The sequence below is a fragment of the Camponotus floridanus genome, unplaced genomic scaffold (genome assembly GCF_003227725.1).
Source record: "Camponotus floridanus strain SB8 unplaced genomic scaffold, Cflo_v7.5 scaffold184, whole genome shotgun sequence".
Classification (NCBI taxonomy): Eukaryota; Metazoa; Arthropoda; class Insecta; order Hymenoptera; family Formicidae; genus Camponotus; species Camponotus floridanus.
In genome coordinates this window covers 136,808-155,420 of record NW_020229308.1, presented here as the reverse complement: position 1 = coordinate 155,420, position 18,613 = coordinate 136,808, and the positions used below count along the sequence as shown (strand labels likewise).

At 30.8% G+C, this 18,613-nt stretch overlaps 2 protein-coding genes across 2 annotated transcripts; both read right to left on the bottom strand.

The window, feature by feature from the left end:
• Positions 1-455: 455 nt before the first annotated feature.
• Positions 456-9,757, bottom strand: LOC105253156 (probable histone-lysine N-methyltransferase CG1716). Its single transcript, XM_025407702.1, has 14 exons — positions 9,143-9,757; positions 6,595-8,389; positions 5,697-6,350; positions 5,381-5,500; positions 4,912-5,040; positions 4,603-4,804; positions 4,410-4,507; positions 4,118-4,286; positions 3,385-4,039; positions 3,243-3,300; positions 2,732-3,090; positions 1,842-2,611; positions 1,307-1,642; positions 456-1,217 (listed from the first exon to the last, which is right to left on the bottom strand). The coding sequence occupies exons 2-14, from the start codon at positions 8,349-8,351 to the stop codon at positions 1,062-1,064; spliced, it is 5,463 nt and encodes a 1,820-aa protein (XP_025263487.1). The 5' UTR covers positions 8,352-8,389; positions 9,143-9,757; the 3' UTR covers positions 456-1,061.
• A 2,570-nt stretch (positions 9,758-12,327) lies between these two features.
• On the bottom strand, positions 12,328-18,030 carry LOC105253155. Its single transcript, XM_011260997.3, has 5 exons — positions 17,809-18,030; positions 14,669-17,597; positions 13,813-14,453; positions 13,394-13,521; positions 12,328-13,294 (listed from the first exon to the last, which is right to left on the bottom strand). Exons 1-5 carry the CDS (start codon positions 17,932-17,934, stop codon positions 12,346-12,348), a joined length of 4,773 nt encoding a protein of 1,590 aa, XP_011259299.1. The 5' UTR covers positions 17,935-18,030; the 3' UTR covers positions 12,328-12,345.
• Positions 18,031-18,613: the final 583 nt, after the last annotated feature.

Genomic DNA, 18,613 nt, shown 5'->3' with positions numbered 1-18,613 from the left:
TTCTGAAATAATTATTAGTATCACATATACATATATATATTTAATACATAAATAAAAGAATAGTAATATATTGGATTATATATAAATTTGCATTAATTAAGATAAGAAAAATATATTTTATTTTATTATGTATTATTGTATGATGTGTATTATAGTGTCATTAAATTATAGAAACTACATATAATCACCTATTGCTAATATTCTTAAATAATTTATATTTTGTTAAAAAACATTAATATCTTGTAAAAAACATATTCATTATTAAGTACATTTCGGATTAAAAAAATTAATAAAATATAATAGATATATAAATGGACATAGCTATAAGAAAATAGAGATTATAATTGACAATAAATATATAATTACATTATAATAAATTATAATTATTATTGATAAATATATAATTACATTACAATAGTTTTATTTAATTTTTTACATTGCTTCCATTTAAAAAATTTCCATCACAGAATCAATTTTTGTACCATGTAGATAGAATGTTGATGATACAAAGTTAAATTTTTAAATGCAAGATTTTGCTTTCAATTTTGTGTTCAGTTTTTATAAATTTTATGCAAGTCAGGAAGCATATAACAGCAACTCAGTATATAAAGCAGTTAAAAATTATATTATTTACAAGATAATTGTTTTGTGACATTATACAAATAAATATTTAGTATATCAACCTTATAATAGATTGTACCCGAAAAAGGTAGGTAAAATGGTATTTTATACAAATATCAGAGTACATATTTTACACTTGTATTGGCATATAAGTTACAATATTTATAAAAGGTATAACATGTGTGCAAGAAAGTTAGCATGTATAAATGAATAGATGTTAAATTTATACATAACATGTATGGAAAAAATTAAAAATTTACTAATTTATTAACTGCTAAATCATGAAAAAACCTTTATCACGCATATACACACAAATTTGCCTATTTTACAATAGTACAATTACAAATGTATCTACATATATACCTAAATATATTTCACGATAGTCGAAGTAGAAGAACTCGCGTGCAATAAATAACAATTTTATTTTATAAATTACGCGGCTAATCCTCATCTGTACCTTTTTGATACACTGCCCCAAACTTGCTCATATACTTACGTACAAAGTCTTTTGCTTTATGTATAACATTTTCATTACATTGCAATTCATCCACGCTTTTACAATGCTTTAATTCCTTTGCAAGTACAAAATGTGTTAACTGTAACAAAAATATGTAATGGTGTAATACCATGAATATCACATGATTATCACAAATTAAATTATGATAATAAAAATGTAATATCATACCTTTCTAGCTAGATGTTTAAAATCTTCAGTATTAGTAATTCTACCTTGTTTACATTCAGTTTTCCTATATGGATTTAAGAAGTGAACCATCACATTAGCCATACTTGTTCTGAATGCTTCTTTGATCCTTCTTTCAGACTTCATAGGATGCATTTCGGCTGATGTCGATTGTAACTTGCTTAATCCATGTCGCGAATGAGATTTCGACTTATTACTTCGTCTATGTTTTTTTAACTTCTCAACGTCTTTTACTTTTGCTCTTTCTTTTTGTCGTCGTAATTTCTCTTTTATTTCTTTATATGCTTTATGATCAACACGATCCTCTTCTCTACGTGGCTGTATATGCACATATCAACCGATTAATTATTGCATAACTTGAAAGCTTTAAGCTCACAGTATGACATACAAGTACAAACAAATTCTTTCACTTAAGATTTAACATTTTTTATAATTTTTTAAAGAAAATTAAATTTTGACTTTTGATTTTTTAAGATATTGATATAAAATAAATATAGAAAAATTAAATAACACTTACACTAATAATTCTTTCTTGGACTAAACCATCTCTTCTTTTTTTAAACTCTGGCAACGGCAGTGAACTTCCAATCAATTGACCTCCTGACTTTTTAGATACGTTTGGCCTAGATAAAAGGCTTTCTGTTGTAGAATTTGTCTCCATATTATCATTTTTCTGATCCTCATTATGCTCATCATCGATATCTTCGTCATCTTCATTCGATGAACTAGATTCATCGCTAGATTCGGAAGTAGATGACGAGTCTGGTTGTACTCCGATATGATCAGGCGGTGGAGGTAGCCATTGCGATATTCTTTCCTTTACATGATAATAATACGTTCTACCTCTGCTATCTGTTGCACTCTTCCATTTTGGTGGTAAATCTATTGGTGAAATTTCAGGTTGCACCGGTCGATTTGTGCTGACACTTTCCGCGGATGTATGATTAGAAAATTGTTCATCTGCAGGTTTTTCGTGATTATAAAGAGGCGTTTGAATTGATATAGGAGGAGTTCCGCTATGAACAGACACTAAACTATTTGGAAGAGATAATTGCCCTTCAGAATATGGTTGTGGGTGTGATATCAAAGAATAGGAAGATGTTGTCTGATTGAACACAGGCGTTTGACTTAATGAGTAAGCTACTGGTGGAATGCCAGTTGTAATTCCGGACGATATATCAGTTGTCATCGCTGATGACAGTACATGAGGACTCTGGCCTATTATACTAGTAGACTGAGGATTTCCCACATATACAGGAGTACACTGTTGCGTTGCTTCTCCTCCATCTATAAAAAGAATTTCACATTTTTCTATTAAATATTTTAAAAAATACACGACTGCATGTTTTCATTACAAAAATTATAAAAAAAATAAACGTTTTTACATAGAATACAATGACGAATAACCTTGAGTGGGGTAATGCTGCCATTGGCCTAATGTTGGATTATAAAAAACAGGATAACCAGTTTGAGGATCAACCATGGCAGTGGTATGGGGATCTATACCCAATGCTAAACATCTATTCTCGTGTTCTTGCCATGATTCTTGCTGTTGACGACGTTGTCTTTCTTCTTCTTCTTTCGCGACTTTCAATGCAAATAATTGTCTACGCTCATATTTTGTCATTTGTGGTATAGGAACTAGACTACGTTCTTCTATTCTTTTATCTTTTGTTCTACTATGTTCAGCTTCTGGAGATTCTCGTCCTCGTCTTCTATCACCACGTTTGTCAGTTTCGCTTCGATTATATCTATCAGATCTATGCCTAAGAGTTTATGAAATCAATTAATAATAAATATTTTTTAAATTTAATTTATTCACTATTATACATTGTATATGTGTGTATGTACATATACATTAAGCATCACAAAAAAATATTCATAATTGGAGATATAAATTAAATACATAAACACATACCTATCATATGATGTGCTTCTCTTTTCTTCTTTCTCCAATTCTTCTCTATATCCTCGATCTGTAAAAAATCAAAATAAATGTTAAATAGACATTAATAAATTTTATTTTTTTTTATTTTAATGGTATTATTATAGAAAATAACCTGCTTCTCTTTCATGTTCCTTCATTTGTTCAATCCTTTCTTTTTTTGGTATTTTAAAAACTTCTTTTAGATTGGACCATTCAGCAAGAAGACTACAAGCTAAATCGGGTATAAGATCTGTATTTTCTGATTTAATTTCACTAACTGCCAAACAATTTTCGATATTATTATTACGTTTATCTGGAATGTCATTCAGACGTTCATCAAGATTTTTCTTTTCATTGCTATCAGAATTACTATTCAATTCCTCACAAATCGTCTTTGATTTAACTTGATCATCTTCTGGCGAATCAGCATTTGGAGAGAGATATAATCTTTTCGCCCATCTTTCAACTACATCATATATTTTACTATCCATTAACATTGTCTTGTTTGGTATTGGCAGTGTATTTAAAGTTTTTAGCACTTCTAAGCGAAATTGTTGAGCTTCTTCTGATTCATCTGCAGCAATATCCATAACATAACTCCAAATCAAACGTAATCCGTGATAATCCAAAAATAATCTCCGGCAGGGTTGTTCGCCGCTTTGTATAAGACGTAACAAGCGTGTCCTGTGTTTTAATTCTCTGCTACGAACCATTAATCTACTTAATGTTAATGTGTGCGCACGGTTTTTCAAACCACCTGAACACAACTTGTCCATTTCTTCCTCCAACTAAAAAAAAGGACAAAGTGAAGAAATTACACTACTTAGCTGTGTAATCCTCATAGTATTATTAATTACAATACTTACATCTTCATCTTCCATATAATCAACAGGTTTCTTTTCTTCTTTCTTCTTCTTCGTATCTCTTTCGCGTTTCTCTTCAATCTTTTCAATCTTCTCCTTCTCTTCTTCGGGTGTATCGCCTATCCAACCACGACAATTTGATGCTTCGCAATAACACTTTTGAGCTTCCTTGCTAATATTTAAATGTAAAAAAAATCATATGTATATGAAGACAAATAAACTTATATGTATATACTCCATAAATGTAGAAAGTTAGCTTGTAATGATAAAAATATATCATACAAAAAAAACATACCCATAACGTTGAAAATGATAATCAAATGTAATTTCTTCACCAGCAGCTATAAATTTTTTATTAAAAAAGCCTATCCGTAATTCGCCATTTACTGTCCACTAAAAAATTTGTTCATCAATAAGATGTTAAGATATCATAAACTTAGATATTCACAAAAAACTATTAGTTTATAAAAGATAAAACAAAAATTTACTTTTTGCGTTTCTGCATTAGGATCACAACTATGATTAATAAATCGGGATACATTTCCTTTCATAGTAGCGTCTATAATCTGATCGGATTTCAATGCCATAAAATAATAATGTCTATTTTTATCTTTAGAGTAATCCTTTGCACGTCGCTTAAAGTCTTTTGGATCTACAACCTCGCCAACATATTCCATTATAAATTCGCCTCTGCAATTTTAAACACAATATAAAGATACACAATTTTCTTTTATTCCATAATTCTATTTCATTCGAAAATATTTATATATTTTTTATTTATTCAAAATTTTACTTACGCCATTATATCCACAACAGCACGTAAACCGAAACCCTTCTTCTCTGTTCGGAAAACTTCACATTTGGCATATTCACAATTTTGAAATCTTTTATTTGTACATCTATCACCTACTACACATCTAGCTCCACTGTAATATAAACACGAAAATAACATTACTATCTCTATTTATTTCTAATACTATTAAATAAAAGTAAAATATTAATAATTGATAAAAGTAAAATATTAATAGTATAAGTAAAATATTAATAATTGATTTGTGTATATTGTATATATAATATAATGTAATATATTCTATATATTACTCTAAAGTAAACTATTATTTTATTAATTATTACTTTATTATCTTAACATCTTTATCTTTTCCTTTTCCTTTGCACAATGTATGTACATAAATTATAAAACTCTATAATCTATAACATAAATTATAAATTATAAAATTCTTACTATTTTAAAAGTAAAATATTTACCATTCTATCATAAGAAGTCTATTAAGGCAATCTTCTCCACAACCAAGTTCTCCCCTTTCAATGTCTTCTTCAGTTAAAAAACAATCACACACCATTCTTTTAGTTTCCTTGTTTGTATATCTAGTAATAAATATTATATAAATTATATAAAAAGTTAATATTTTGTGTACAAATATATACTATGTACATATTATTAGAAATAATTTTTTTTATATGCTTAGCAAAATAATGTTATATTATTAGAATAATATTTTTTATATCCTTAACAAAAAATACAATATTAATGCTTTATAATTTCTAATCTACTTCTATGTACCTTTCGGTAAGATATAAATTTTCACGTAGATGTTCAAATTGACTTAATCTTTCTTCCATTTCTCTATCCTCTGTTTCAGTAACCATTGGCAAAGAAATTTTAGCTCCTATGGTTTTTGGAATTTGTGGTACTGTTAAAACAGTAGAAACATTATTGGATGTGATTGATGCATTTTTAACTTGTTCTGTTTCTGCACAAGGTTTTACACTTTTGTTAATGATATTATGTTTCAATTCTGATGATATATTCGATTCCCCTGTGTTTACTGGTGCACTACATCCTACTTCAGATGGAAGTGCAACAGATGGTCCAAACATTGAAGTAGGAGCAATGATAGATCCAAATCCTGCACACGATCCACCCATTTCAAGTTCACTCGATCTTCGCCAACGAGATTTTACTTTAACTGGCTTTGAAGAGTCAGAATCATATCCTGTGGTGTTATAGCTAGAACTTAAAGGTGCTGAAATATCAAGTGATATTGATATCTTGCTAGAATTATTTTCCTTATCACATTGCGTCTCAGAGTTATCTATTTTTATTTCCTGAGTAATAGAAGGATTTATATTATTAACTACTTTATCTTTTTCTTGCTGAAGAGTTGCTTTTGAGATATCTATATTAGGTTTTGTAACCAAACCACGTCCGCGAGATCTAAAAAAATAAATTATTTTTTGACATAACAAAACTTTCTTAATTTAGTTAGAAAATTATTAGAAAAATATTTATTCAAACAAATTATAATTTGAGTTTTAACATAACATTTATATTAAAAAATGACATTTATATTCACCAATGTAGAAAAAATATAGATTAATTGTCATCACATTAAAAAAGTAATAAAAAAAATAAGCATTATAATTTTTATATTTTAAGATTAAATTATTTGATATTGTACCTTTGTTTCATCAATCCTATAGATCGAATTCTACTACTTCGTCTTACGCCTGAACTGTTTGAACCACTTTCAGAGCCTGTTGTATCAGTGCTTCCACTACGACCTCTGAATTCAATTTTTTTGTCAATATCACTTGTATTGCCAATTGCATTTTTTACATCAATCTCGCGTCCTTTGCAATTAGTAAGCGATAATAATGTATCATTACTATTTTCACTGCTGCTACACAATTTAATATCTTCACAATCGACTTTGCTATTGTCTCCTTCGCTATCTTGATATTCGTCCATAGTTGTTAAATGTTCAGGATTCTTTTGCTGTGTCATATTTTTCTTATCTTGTATGGTTTTTGACTTTAATAAAACTCGATCTGTATATTGGAGCTTATCATCGCAAGAATTGGATTTTAATATATTTTGTTCTTGATTTTTAATAATATTATTAGGTTCTATAGTTTTCGAAAATATTTCTGTTATATGAGAATTAACAGAATTATTTGGACGATGCAATTGCTCCATTTTATCTAATATTGATGAACTACTTTCATCATCAATATTTATAGGGGACAATTTTTCCATATTTAAAGACGTTTGTACTGGAGAGTCAACACGTTCCACACTAGAGAGATCATTCATCAATTTCTGTAATTCCTTTGAACATTCATTTATTTGCATATTTGCCAATTCATTATCTATTTTAAATGTATCTTCCTTTGACAAATCTGTATGGATAATTGTTACTTTAGACTGTTTGCCTTCCTGTTTGCAATCAATTTCCTCACTAGAAACATCAGAATTCTCTTTGATAGAACACATACGAACTTTATCAGATATTGATTCTGAGATTTCCTTTCTTATTTTATCATAAATTGTTTTATCATTTTTTTGTTTTTTACCACGATTTTCTAAAACAATTTTCTTTTTATTGATATAAGGTCTATCTATATTGGAGTCTGCAATATTACAATTTCCACTCAAAGTCGATTCATTTGTATGTGCAATTGATATGGAATCTTCCAATTCATTACTATGTACACTATTAAAATTTTCTCGAATAATATATTCATTGTTCGAGACATTTTCTGTATTAGATGTTATCACCATGGATTCATCCTCATTTTGTATCACAGTAAATTCCACAAAATTCTTGTCTTCTAAATTAGGTTCGTTAACAAGTAATACTTGTTCAACCATAACATTATCCTCTGCTAAAGTGTAACTATTGTCCGCAATATCTTCTTCCATTTCCATTTCTTCACAGATTATTGTTTCCTCTATGACATCTTCCGACCACATCTCCACTTCAGTTGATACTGATGCGGATGTAGGCAGAGATTCATCGCTTGGATTACCAACAACGACCTGCCGTACATCCTCTGGACTAAGTTTCTCTGATTCATTAATTATATTATCTATATAATCTTGACTGTCACTTTCACCCGCGTCCCGCTTGTATTGAGAAGCATTGTATACAATATCTTCCTTATTTACAACTACATTGTTACTAGAAGTACCTTTATGTTTACTATGCTTCTTCTGAGAATTTTGATTCTTCTTTGATAAAATTTTGCTATGGTCTTCATTAGTAGACTTGGAGTTTTCCAAACTGTTTGAGCAAGATGTTTCCAAAATATTTCCATTTATTTTCTTCTCTTCCAATTGTTTCTTAGCTATTTGTCTGCTAGATTTACGGACAGGTACATATTTATGGGATGATTTTTCAGATGCTTTCACTTCGGTTTTACGTCTACGTGCCATTTTGATTCCATATATAAATGTATTTATACAGTCTCAGTCTGAAATAATTAAGATTAGCACAAAATTTATCATAACCTGATTTTTATTCAAGTCAAATATATCAACCACATCTAGTCAATCATATCTAGTTATTATTATATATGCATGTCTTTTAATTTTAAATATTTTTCTATTATTTACAATTTTGCGATATCAAAAATTTTGAATCTATCAAAATGATCATAAAAGTTTTAAAAGATATCAATATATTGATAATCTAAATATTGTTTTCATATCTATTGAATTAAAAATGAGGAAAAATTTTGTATATATATATATAGCAAAAAAAGTTTATTTCAATACAATAATTGTGTAAATAAAAAATACGCTTTGTTTAAAGAAAAATAAAATTTTAAACGTTACAATTACATAAACACAATTGTAAATAAAAAATACTAAAAGAATAGATAGATTTGTCTCAAGGTCAATATTCTTAAAGAAAGTTTGTTCCGTATTTAAAGCTAAATATATACACAACTAGGATGTTTCTAATTTATGTTCTCTCTCTAAGATACATTGCTTTTTCTCTGCAGTACCTAAGAGAAGATTAAAAACTTAATTCGTAAACAATAATATATATAAAATGCGTGCTTATTTTAAAGGATTCCTATCCAATCGTTGGAGCCAATCATGTTATAAACGCAAACGTCCTGTCATTAGAGATCATTTTTGCAAAGATAACAAATATTGTATCCCTCTGTGATTGTTAGTCCACCTCGATACAATAAACAATAATCACATTTTATACTCACCGTGTACTTTTAAAATCACATCCGGCAATTGCAACATAAAATTCATCGCTTTGACTACTCAATATTTGTATCCAAATAAATGCCGTTTCGTAGTTTTCCAATTTACCGACATGATAACTGAAGTACGGGGATAATAACGAGTCCGCTGTAAAACGGATCGCTGGGGGACGGCTATGTGCGAGTAGGTCCAGCGAGCCTGTCGAATTGTTATCAAGTTTGACGTTCCGACGAACGGAACACGCTGTACATCGACAGCTCTCTCTCTCTCTTTCTCTCTCTCGCTCTCTTTCTCTCTTTCTCTCCTCGATACGGATCTCCCTCGCGTAGCCTGTGAATTGAATCGCTCGACGTTCGTCACCTTTTGGCACTAAACGAAACTCGTGACAATCTCGTGGCTGATGCGCGCTCCTCTCTGGCGATCTTTATTCGATGATCGTGGCAGGCACGACGAGAGGAACGATCATTGCGTTAAAAAGCCCAAGGAACTCGTGAATAAAAACGTATACTGTCGCGATGTACAACATTCTCGTGTACACTATCGCCACTGAGTGTATCGCTTTCGCTCTCGCTTCGGCCTCCCCGTGTAACTCGCTGTTACAAATGAAACCAGCGCTATCGACGACCTGTAGTGGAAGCAGCGCGAACATGGGTAAGGAAATGACAAGGAGCGTATATAGAGGCGCTATTTTAGGTAACAAAACTCTGACAAAAAGTCTCTACCAATTAAAGAACCAGACAAGGAGCCTGGGGATCTATTATCTCGAAAGGAGTGAAAATGTGAAAAGTGAGCAAATTTACTAGAATATTTATAATTTCATTAGTCAACATCTAGTAAATTTGCTCACTTTTCACATTTTTATTCCTTTCGAGATACAATAGATTCCCTGATTGGTAGTCACAGTTCACGCGATTATTATCGTATTCGCGCGAAATTATATTTGAAATTGTCGTGTATAAGAATTACATATATGCTCGAGAATTACGGTCTTCTATTATATATATATATAATTTCATTTCTTACTTATTTTTAGAGATATATATTTTATTACATTCGGTGCAATTTTATATTTGAAATATATTTATCTTATAATTTTTCTCTAGTTTATATAAATTTTTTTTAATGAAATTTTTACACACATTTATATACGTGTTAAAATTTTTTGAATTTACGAAAATCAGTTTGATCAAATTCGAATTAATTTGGTAATTATTCTATCAATAATGAAATTTTATCAATAATAGAATTACTTTTATTAATTTGTTGTTTACTATAGAAAGAAAAATTTATAGAAACGATGATAGATAGAAAATTTGCTGCAGGCAGTTGGCAACACTTTTTCTACAGTCGATATGTATCTTCGAGAATCGCAATATCATCTCGATTAACGTTCAGTCTTCAGTCCTAAAACGCGCCGCGATGATGATTCGAATTATTCCGTGTTTTTCGCGTTCGTTATCGTCCAAAAGTGTATCTCGCGTGTGAAAATCATGTCTTGCAAAGTTGTTAGACGTTCATTCTAACGAATTAAACGCGTACGATCGTTTAACAGTGTAGTGCATCATGATTTTAGTATTAGTGTGTAACTTGTGAGATCCTCTTCCCTCCTCCCCGGCATTTATGGTTTCGTCAAAGTGCAACGAAGATGGAATTGATGCTCGATCATGGTTGGTATGTACGCATAAATTATTTTATAATTAATTCCGCGTATTGTTCCCCCATCTGCGTTGTTTTATTGTTGAAAATATTTTCGAATCGTCCTTTTCTTAGTTTTACATTTGCTTCCTTGCTCGACGTGAATTTTTACATTTTTTCATATATATATGTGAATTAATCAGAATAAAAAAGAAAAAAAATATATATATAAGAGATAAAAGAATAAAATCTTTAAGATCATATCGATCTTTCCATACAAGAGCGAATAAGCGCGAAAATATATTTAGAAAGTTTTTTTTTTCGTACTTTTTGATGTATAGATGTGTGTTGCATGCATGATACGACTATTTTTTGAGCGTGTATTTTGTATGGATAATTATTTCCCTACATCGATAACGAAATATTTTCATACACACATTGAAAGTACTTTCCTTTTTTGTGGCTCAATTCAATTAAATCAATAGCGTCTAAAATCATTTTAATTTCGAACGCGTCTTCACACATACACACACATAATTGAGATCATCTCTTGTGCACGTACACACACGTCTAGCATATATATGTATAATTTATATTATACAAACACTTGGTTCTGTTTTTTCGTTTTTATATTTTAGAATAAAAATATATGCAATTTTTATGCAAGAATTACTGAAATAGTTGATAATGGATAAAATTCTGTCAATATTTTTCTTTTTCTATATAAAATTTCTTACATTGTATATTTAATTGTGTGTGTGTGTGTACACGTGAAACATTTATGTGTATTTAAAAAAAGTACAAAATAGAAAATATGTACATGTTATAAAGAGAATATGTATATTTTCCTGTTTCTTAAAAATATATTTATCTTATAGTTTCTCTCTATTTTACAAATTGTATATTTTCTATAAATTATTAACATTTAAAATTGCTCTCGCAATCAGTCTTAAATTTTATTTCTTATAAAACAAAATATTTCAATATATAAAGGATTTCATGTTTCAAATTATTAAAAAAACTATACTTTATCAATCTGAACATGGTAGTCATAATTCATAATTGTCAATTTTATACAAATAGAACAAATAATTATTTCAATTCTATGTATAATTATTTTGTAATTAAATTATCAAAATAAAAAACAAAGTCTTTCAACTTTTTATGAAGAAATTATAAAGATATTAAAAAAATTGCATTGGTTGAATAGGCTAATTCAATGTAACATTTCATATTGTTACATTTAATATAATAGATATCTAAAAATTCTAATTATTTGACATCTTATTAGATTTTTAAGCTATTTGAAAATATATAGTTTTTTTTTAATTTCAAATTACAACTGCAACAAAATTGAGCACTTTTATAATGAATAGAGATTCATTATAATATACACACAGCTGATGTGCTGTATATATTCAAGATAAAAATGATTTATGTATTTTAATATTTAAAAATATATTCCCTTTGTTTTACAATTAATCCCCTGTAAAAATATCCCATCAAATATAATAATATATATCTCAAAAAATAAGTAACTAATGAAATTATATATAAAAAACATTTTATGTCAGAGATTTTGTTGCTTATTATCAGATTTAGTTTTTGTAAGTGATACATTAGGTACAGTTAAACTATCACTTGGATCTTGAATGCTTTCAGATGTATTTGTAGTAGTAGATCTCTCGCTATTGGAGTTTGAGTTTTGAAATTTAGGGGTAGAAGTTCTTCCTTTTAAAAGCACAGCTTGCTCAGTGCTCTTACTAGCTTCTTTAATCGATATCGATGACACATCGCTAATGTCAGGGAAACCATTTGGATCATGCTGTTTTTTAGTGGGAGAAATCATCCTTCTAGCTGTATTTACTGGTGTAACATCCGAATTTGAAGATGAACTAAGAGCACTTGCTTCTCGAGTTTTCTTTAGTGTTGTAACAGCCCAGCCCAAACCTAATTTCTTCAAAGCAGTTTCCATTTCTTCTGGAGATGAAGCATGCTTCAAAATATCTGACGACGGAGAACTCGTTATTTCGGAAATGCCAGACAATCCGGAAAAACTATATAAGCTAGTAGATGTTGTTTTATGTTTACTGTCTTTATGTGGATTATTAAAATCGGTACTTATAGACGAACCGAATTTATCTTTTGCTTGAGATATAGGTTCTTCAGTGGTTGTGTTACATTGTAATTGTTTATTACATTTTTCGAGCATATGTTCCTGCTCGGTTTCAGTTTTTATTGCTGTACCATCAGTTGTACCATCAGTTGTACTTTTTAGTTTTTCAGGAGACTTAGAGATAGTTTTCTGTGATCTTTGTGCAGAAACTAGTTTTTCGGGATGTTTCATGCTAGATGTTGGTGATTTTTTCGAAGAATATTCATTCTGTTGAACAGATAAAGGAGCTACATGCACCGATGGTTTAGATTTTGCTGGGCTTTTGATGCTTTTATTAGCTGTATCTGTTGTATCAAATTCCACTATCGTTGACAATTCATGTCCCGATGATTCTAATTCCGGCCTATATTTGGATTAAAATATAAAAAAATAACTCATGAAATATAATTAATTTAAAACAAAAATATAATTAAAACATTTACATTAGAATTATTAGATTTACCTATATGGTCCATTTAACAATGTAACAGGAGGCTTAGATCTTGCACTTATTGATGTCATATTTCCATGATTGCGTGATATTTTGGGAATGCCGGCTAATATGGGAATAAAATCATTTTCTTTTGTTGCCTAAAAATATACATATAACAATATTTATATATATGTAAAATAATAGTTATATATTAAAATTGTTTGGCTATAAATAGTATTAAATCGTATTCTGTTTGTCAGATTATTTCTTTAAAGATTTAATATGTATTAACAAACTGTGTGTGTGGTAGTTAGACATATATATATATATATATATATATATATATATATATATATATCTTTTCTTTTTTTTATATTTGTGTGTTTCAAGTAAATAAATTTTTACATTTAAGTTTGTAGTATACACATAAATAAAAATATATTATTTACCTCTTGAGTAGATGTAATTTCTTTTATAATACTATTGTCCTTTTCATGTTCTAAAGTGTTATTTTTAAGATTAATATTCTTAAGAGGCATTTTATGTTGCATAGAAATTTCATCAGCCTCTTTTGAAGCAATGGTTGGCTTCTCCATATTTTTACTTTGCTCCAAAATTTCTTTCGACAATTTTTCAATTACTTCTTTTTCATGAGGAGAAAATGTACATGGAGGCCAAGAGTTACGATCTGACGTTTTTGTTGTTGACGTTGCCTGAGATCGTTGCTGTATTTTAAATCGATTAAGTTGTATATTAACTCTCTCATTGCTTATAATCTTTGGCTTAGCTTTGCTTTCTACTACTTCAGATTTCTGTATATGTGCTTTAACTGTATCTATTGATTTACTTCTGGGAGTAGAAGTGATTGCTTGAATTTCCGCATCACAGATTGTAGATTCATCTCTTGGAATTGCTTCGCTTCCTATGATTCTTTGCGATTCAAGGAGAGTTCTTGCAAGTTGGGCATGAATTGCTTCTATACTCTCAATCAGTCTATGCACTGTTCGAGCATCTTCACGTATCGGTCTTAATGTAGGTAGTTGCATTAAGCTAGTTTCATCGCTTGGGCTGATTAGCGAAAGATCCATACCTGCAATAAATATATATGGTATTATTTTAAACTACTCGAAAACAATAATCTATTAATACATTCAATGTGATACATAATTCAATATGTTATTTCATAGCAATAGTTAATTATTCAAAATAATTAATTGAATTTCATCTACAACAATATAAGAATGTTTGTATTGCAGATAATTAAAACTGAATAATTATGAAATTAATTTGTTAATAATGCTTTACCTTTCTGTTCGTTTCGTACTTTTTCGATGAGATCAGTTAAAGATGCTATTCTTTCTGCGCACAAGTTCTGTAGATCTTCGTATTTTTGTAATATTTCAGGGCAATTTTTCAGGGCATAGTCGTGAATATCATCGAGTTTCATATGTAACAGTTTACATTCGGGATTTTTGCATGTACAGACTTTCGATGACGGTGGCTGTTCCGTAGGAATAAATAAGCGTTCCGATACTGCAGACTTCCGCTGACAATTATCCGATGGCTCTGTTAACGTAGACTGATCGTTTTGGACCGATGAAATTATAGTACTATCATTGATTTGTGAATCATTCATATTGTATCTAAGCACTCTGCTGATTCTATCGCGATGTGGAATATTCGACGGCATCATCATTGTACGCGGCGAAGGGGTTTCCGGTGTGGAAACTGGACTGATTTCTTGTTGTAATCTTCTCAATTCTTCGGGTCTTGGAGTATCTAACATCTCCAAAATTGGTGTAACGTTGGTTAAAGCGTCAAACATTGTTTTAGGCTTTATTGGTGGTGGACTTGCGAACGATGTCGAAGTAGTATCAGATGTATCCTTTATTCGAATCCACCTTTTCATTTGCGTGCGAATCCGATATGGTTGACCTGAAGTTTGTTCTTGATCGTTCACCCCTGAAAACGTTTGCGAGCTTTCCGCACTGGCGTCTATCGATACTCTCGTTTCCTGCGATGGATCTGTGTCATCGGTGAATGCAGACTTACTAACATGTATGTCGATTTTTCTACTGGCTGTATCCACCTGCGCATCCGAACATTTTGTCTTCTTTTGAGGACTAGTCAGACGAATATTTGACTGAGATCTTGAGAATCTCTTCATGGGCGATGTTGCTTTAGAACTGACGGACGTTGAGCGAATCTTCTGATAAACCCGAGGCGATGGTCGCTTCGATATTCGTACGCTGCTTTTTCTTCTTTTAGGTGTCACAACCACTTCTTTCTTGTCGATTTCAATGACCATCCCGCTAATTTCAGAACTTGTTGAATCGTTACTACTATCATCTGTCTCTGGCGTGATGATAGTAATTTTTGGTTCAAGCGGATGAGGTATTCGTGTAGTTGTATCTCTACTGGGAACAGATATATCTGTCTCTTTCTGAGGCAACTCTACTTGTATACTTTTATTCTCTGCAGGAGCACCAGCTTTGTCTAATTCTGCCTGTACAGCAATTTCAATTTTCTTTGCAGGCGATTTAACTGGTTTTCTCACCTTTTTCTTTACACATTCGTTGCTATTATCATTAGACATATTTATAACTTTAATTTCAGGTGATAAAGGCTTGGCAGCTTTCGATGCTTTTGTCTGTATTCTATCTTCAAAAACCGGCCTCGTACTGATATTAAATATATCATCTGGCAAACTTGCACCAAATTCCTGTAGCAGTAATCTTTTTTGTCTTTCGACCTTTTTCAGCATATCCAATATCTGTTCCTCCCGCGACATTTCGCTATCTTTATCCCGTTGTGTGTGACAAACATCTGTCTCGTCATCAACGGGACGAGGTTCTTGCCATGTGGAATGAGGTACAGCATTATCTTTCTTTTGCGTCGGTAAAGTGATTATTCTTTTCGTGAGATGAGTCGGTTCACTATCTGTAAAAATTTTTTTGGCTGCGCGATTCAACTTTTTTTGATGCTCCTCTTGACATTTATTTCTTTGATATAGTCGGGTGTGCGTATTTTCTTCAGCAGATTGAATTTGACTAGCTTTTAATCTACGCTCTTCTTGTGCAAGATGATCTAGATTCCGTATGAGTGCCTGATAATCTCTCCGTACTTTTTCTCGCAAAATCGCATCCTCACCGCGACGCTGGGCATTTAATTTACGGCTTTCGGATATGTATGTTTTTACATTCTCCCCATCTTTTATCGCTTGTGCTGCTTCTATTGCATTTGGCTCGCTTCCAATATCGATTCTTTCAACCATACCAGGAGGCCTACTGTAAACATTTCTTTGACGCATATTGTGATCATATAATCGTACTTTGTTGTCTGTTAAAGATGTCTTTGGAGTTCTGATACATGTAATTTGTTCTGTGACATCAGAAAAATATGACGAATCGTCGCTAGTCGAGTTGGAACTACTACTGCTGATACTTGCACTATCTGACATAATTTGTGTATAATCTTCTGGATTATATCTTGCTATTTTTTCAGCCTCAGTTGGAGTAGTGCTTATAACTGGTATTGTTTTTCGTGGTAGTTGATCATCACTTATATCGGTAATATATTCAATGTGATCAACTTTGTCTTTCTTTCTTGATGATGTTTTATAAGATTGCATGGCAGATTGCTTTTGCAATCCTGATGGGCCTGATTTCGGTGATGATATTTTGTCATGCTCTTTTAAAGTAGATTTCTTCACTCTGGGTGACTTTCTTGGTAAGACCTTTTTACTCTTTCTCTTTGGAGATAATGTTTCATGAATAATTTCTTCATTTCTATCTTCTTGGGAAGAATTTGTTTCCGTTCTTTTATGTTCCTCAGGTGATAGAGGCTTTGACTTAGGAAGTTTAGCTACCATTGCAGCTCTTGCATTTTCTACCTCTCGCACTTTACGTAATCTTTCTTGATGAGCTACTTCTGCGCTATCTTTTTGTTTTGCTTCTTTCATACGTTCTACGGCATCTTTTCCTCTTTTTAAGGCCATAGCTCTATCTTTTCTTTCCTCTTCTTCTATTATTATATTCACATCTGGTTGCAAAGCAGCAAGGGCATGAGCTTGACCAATATCTTCCAAGTCTTCCTCATATTTCTGTTGTAAATCCATAATCTTTCTATCTTGCATCTGCTCGAATTCTGATCTCCCATCTTTTTCCAATCCTCTTTTTATCTTTTTAGCACGTTCTACAATTCGATTTGATATTTCCTTTGACTGTTGCCGAACCTATAATAGTAATATAATGTATCATTTCATAATTTTATATTATTTCACTAATACTCAAGCGCACACTATAACTGACTACTACTATTACATAGAAAATTCGATCCAATTTTACAGATTTCAAAAAATTTGAGGCAAATTATAGATTCATATCTCATATGCATTTTCGAATCGGAATAAATTAAAAAATTTCGATAAAACATGTGTAGTATACCTGCTCCAGGCGTAACCTCCGTCGACGATCACGTTCGTTCTTCTTGATTTGATCTAGGTCCGACAGGACCATTCTCCCACGGCATATATTTACAGGATTTCCGCTCACAGTAACGTGTATTGACATATTTCATAGAAGGAGTGTTAAACCTATACAAGCTTTTATTAATGTTTAGCTTTGTATATAGTTTAACTCAAATTTAAAATGACAGGAACGGCAGGAACGGCCATTCTGGTTGTTGACTTAGTGCCGGCAATTCGAAAACAACAAATATCCCCAGAATCTAAGGATATTTGTTATTTTTGAATTGCCGGCACTATGTCAACAACCAGAATGGCCGTTCCTGTCATTTTAAATTTGAGTTAAACTATATACAAAGATAAACATTAATAAAAGTTCGTATAGGTATAACATTCTTTTTATGAAATATGTCAATATACGTTACTGTGAGCGAAAATCCTGTAAAATATATACCATGAGAGAAATGATACTGTCGGATTTAAATCAAGAAGAACGTGATCGTTGACAGAGGTTACGCCTGGAACAGGTACACACGTTTTATCACAATTTTTAAATTTATTTCGAAATAAATAAAAGTCTGTAATTTGCCTCAAATTTTTTGAAATTTATATATAATTAAATTTTCTATGCAATAAAAAAAAATAATAGTCAGTTATATCATGTGCTTGAAATGTAAATATTAGTGAAATGATGTAATATTATAAAATCACACATTGTATTATCATTACAAGTTTAGTGAAAGATTTAAAGTAAAAGTTTAGTAAAAGAAAGATAAGATTAAATC

Excerpts from the sequence above, each read along its gene's own strand:
- LOC105253156 (XM_025407702.1), bottom strand. The coding sequence starts at position 8,351 with ATGGCACGTAGACGTAAAACCGAAGTGAAAGCATCTGAAAAATCATCC. Across the intron at positions 6,351-6,594 it reads ATAGGATTGATGAAACAAAG|ATCTCGCGGACGTGGTTTGG; the intron begins GTACAATATCAA and ends TTATTTTTTTAG. Across the intron at positions 5,501-5,696 it reads AATTTATATCTTACCGAAAG|ATATACAAACAAGGAAACTA; the intron begins GTACATAGAAGT and ends ATTTATTACTAG.
- LOC105253155 (XM_011260997.3), bottom strand. The coding sequence starts at position 17,934 with ATGTCAATACACGTTACTGTGAGCGGAAATCCTGTAAATATATGCCGT. Across the intron at positions 14,454-14,668 it reads AGTACGAAACGAACAGAAAG|GTATGGATCTTTCGCTAATC; the intron begins GTAAAGCATTAT and ends TATTTATTGCAG. Across the intron at positions 13,522-13,812 it reads AAATTACATCTACTCAAGAG|GCAACAAAAGAAAATGATTT; the intron begins GTAAATAATATA and ends GTATATTTTTAG.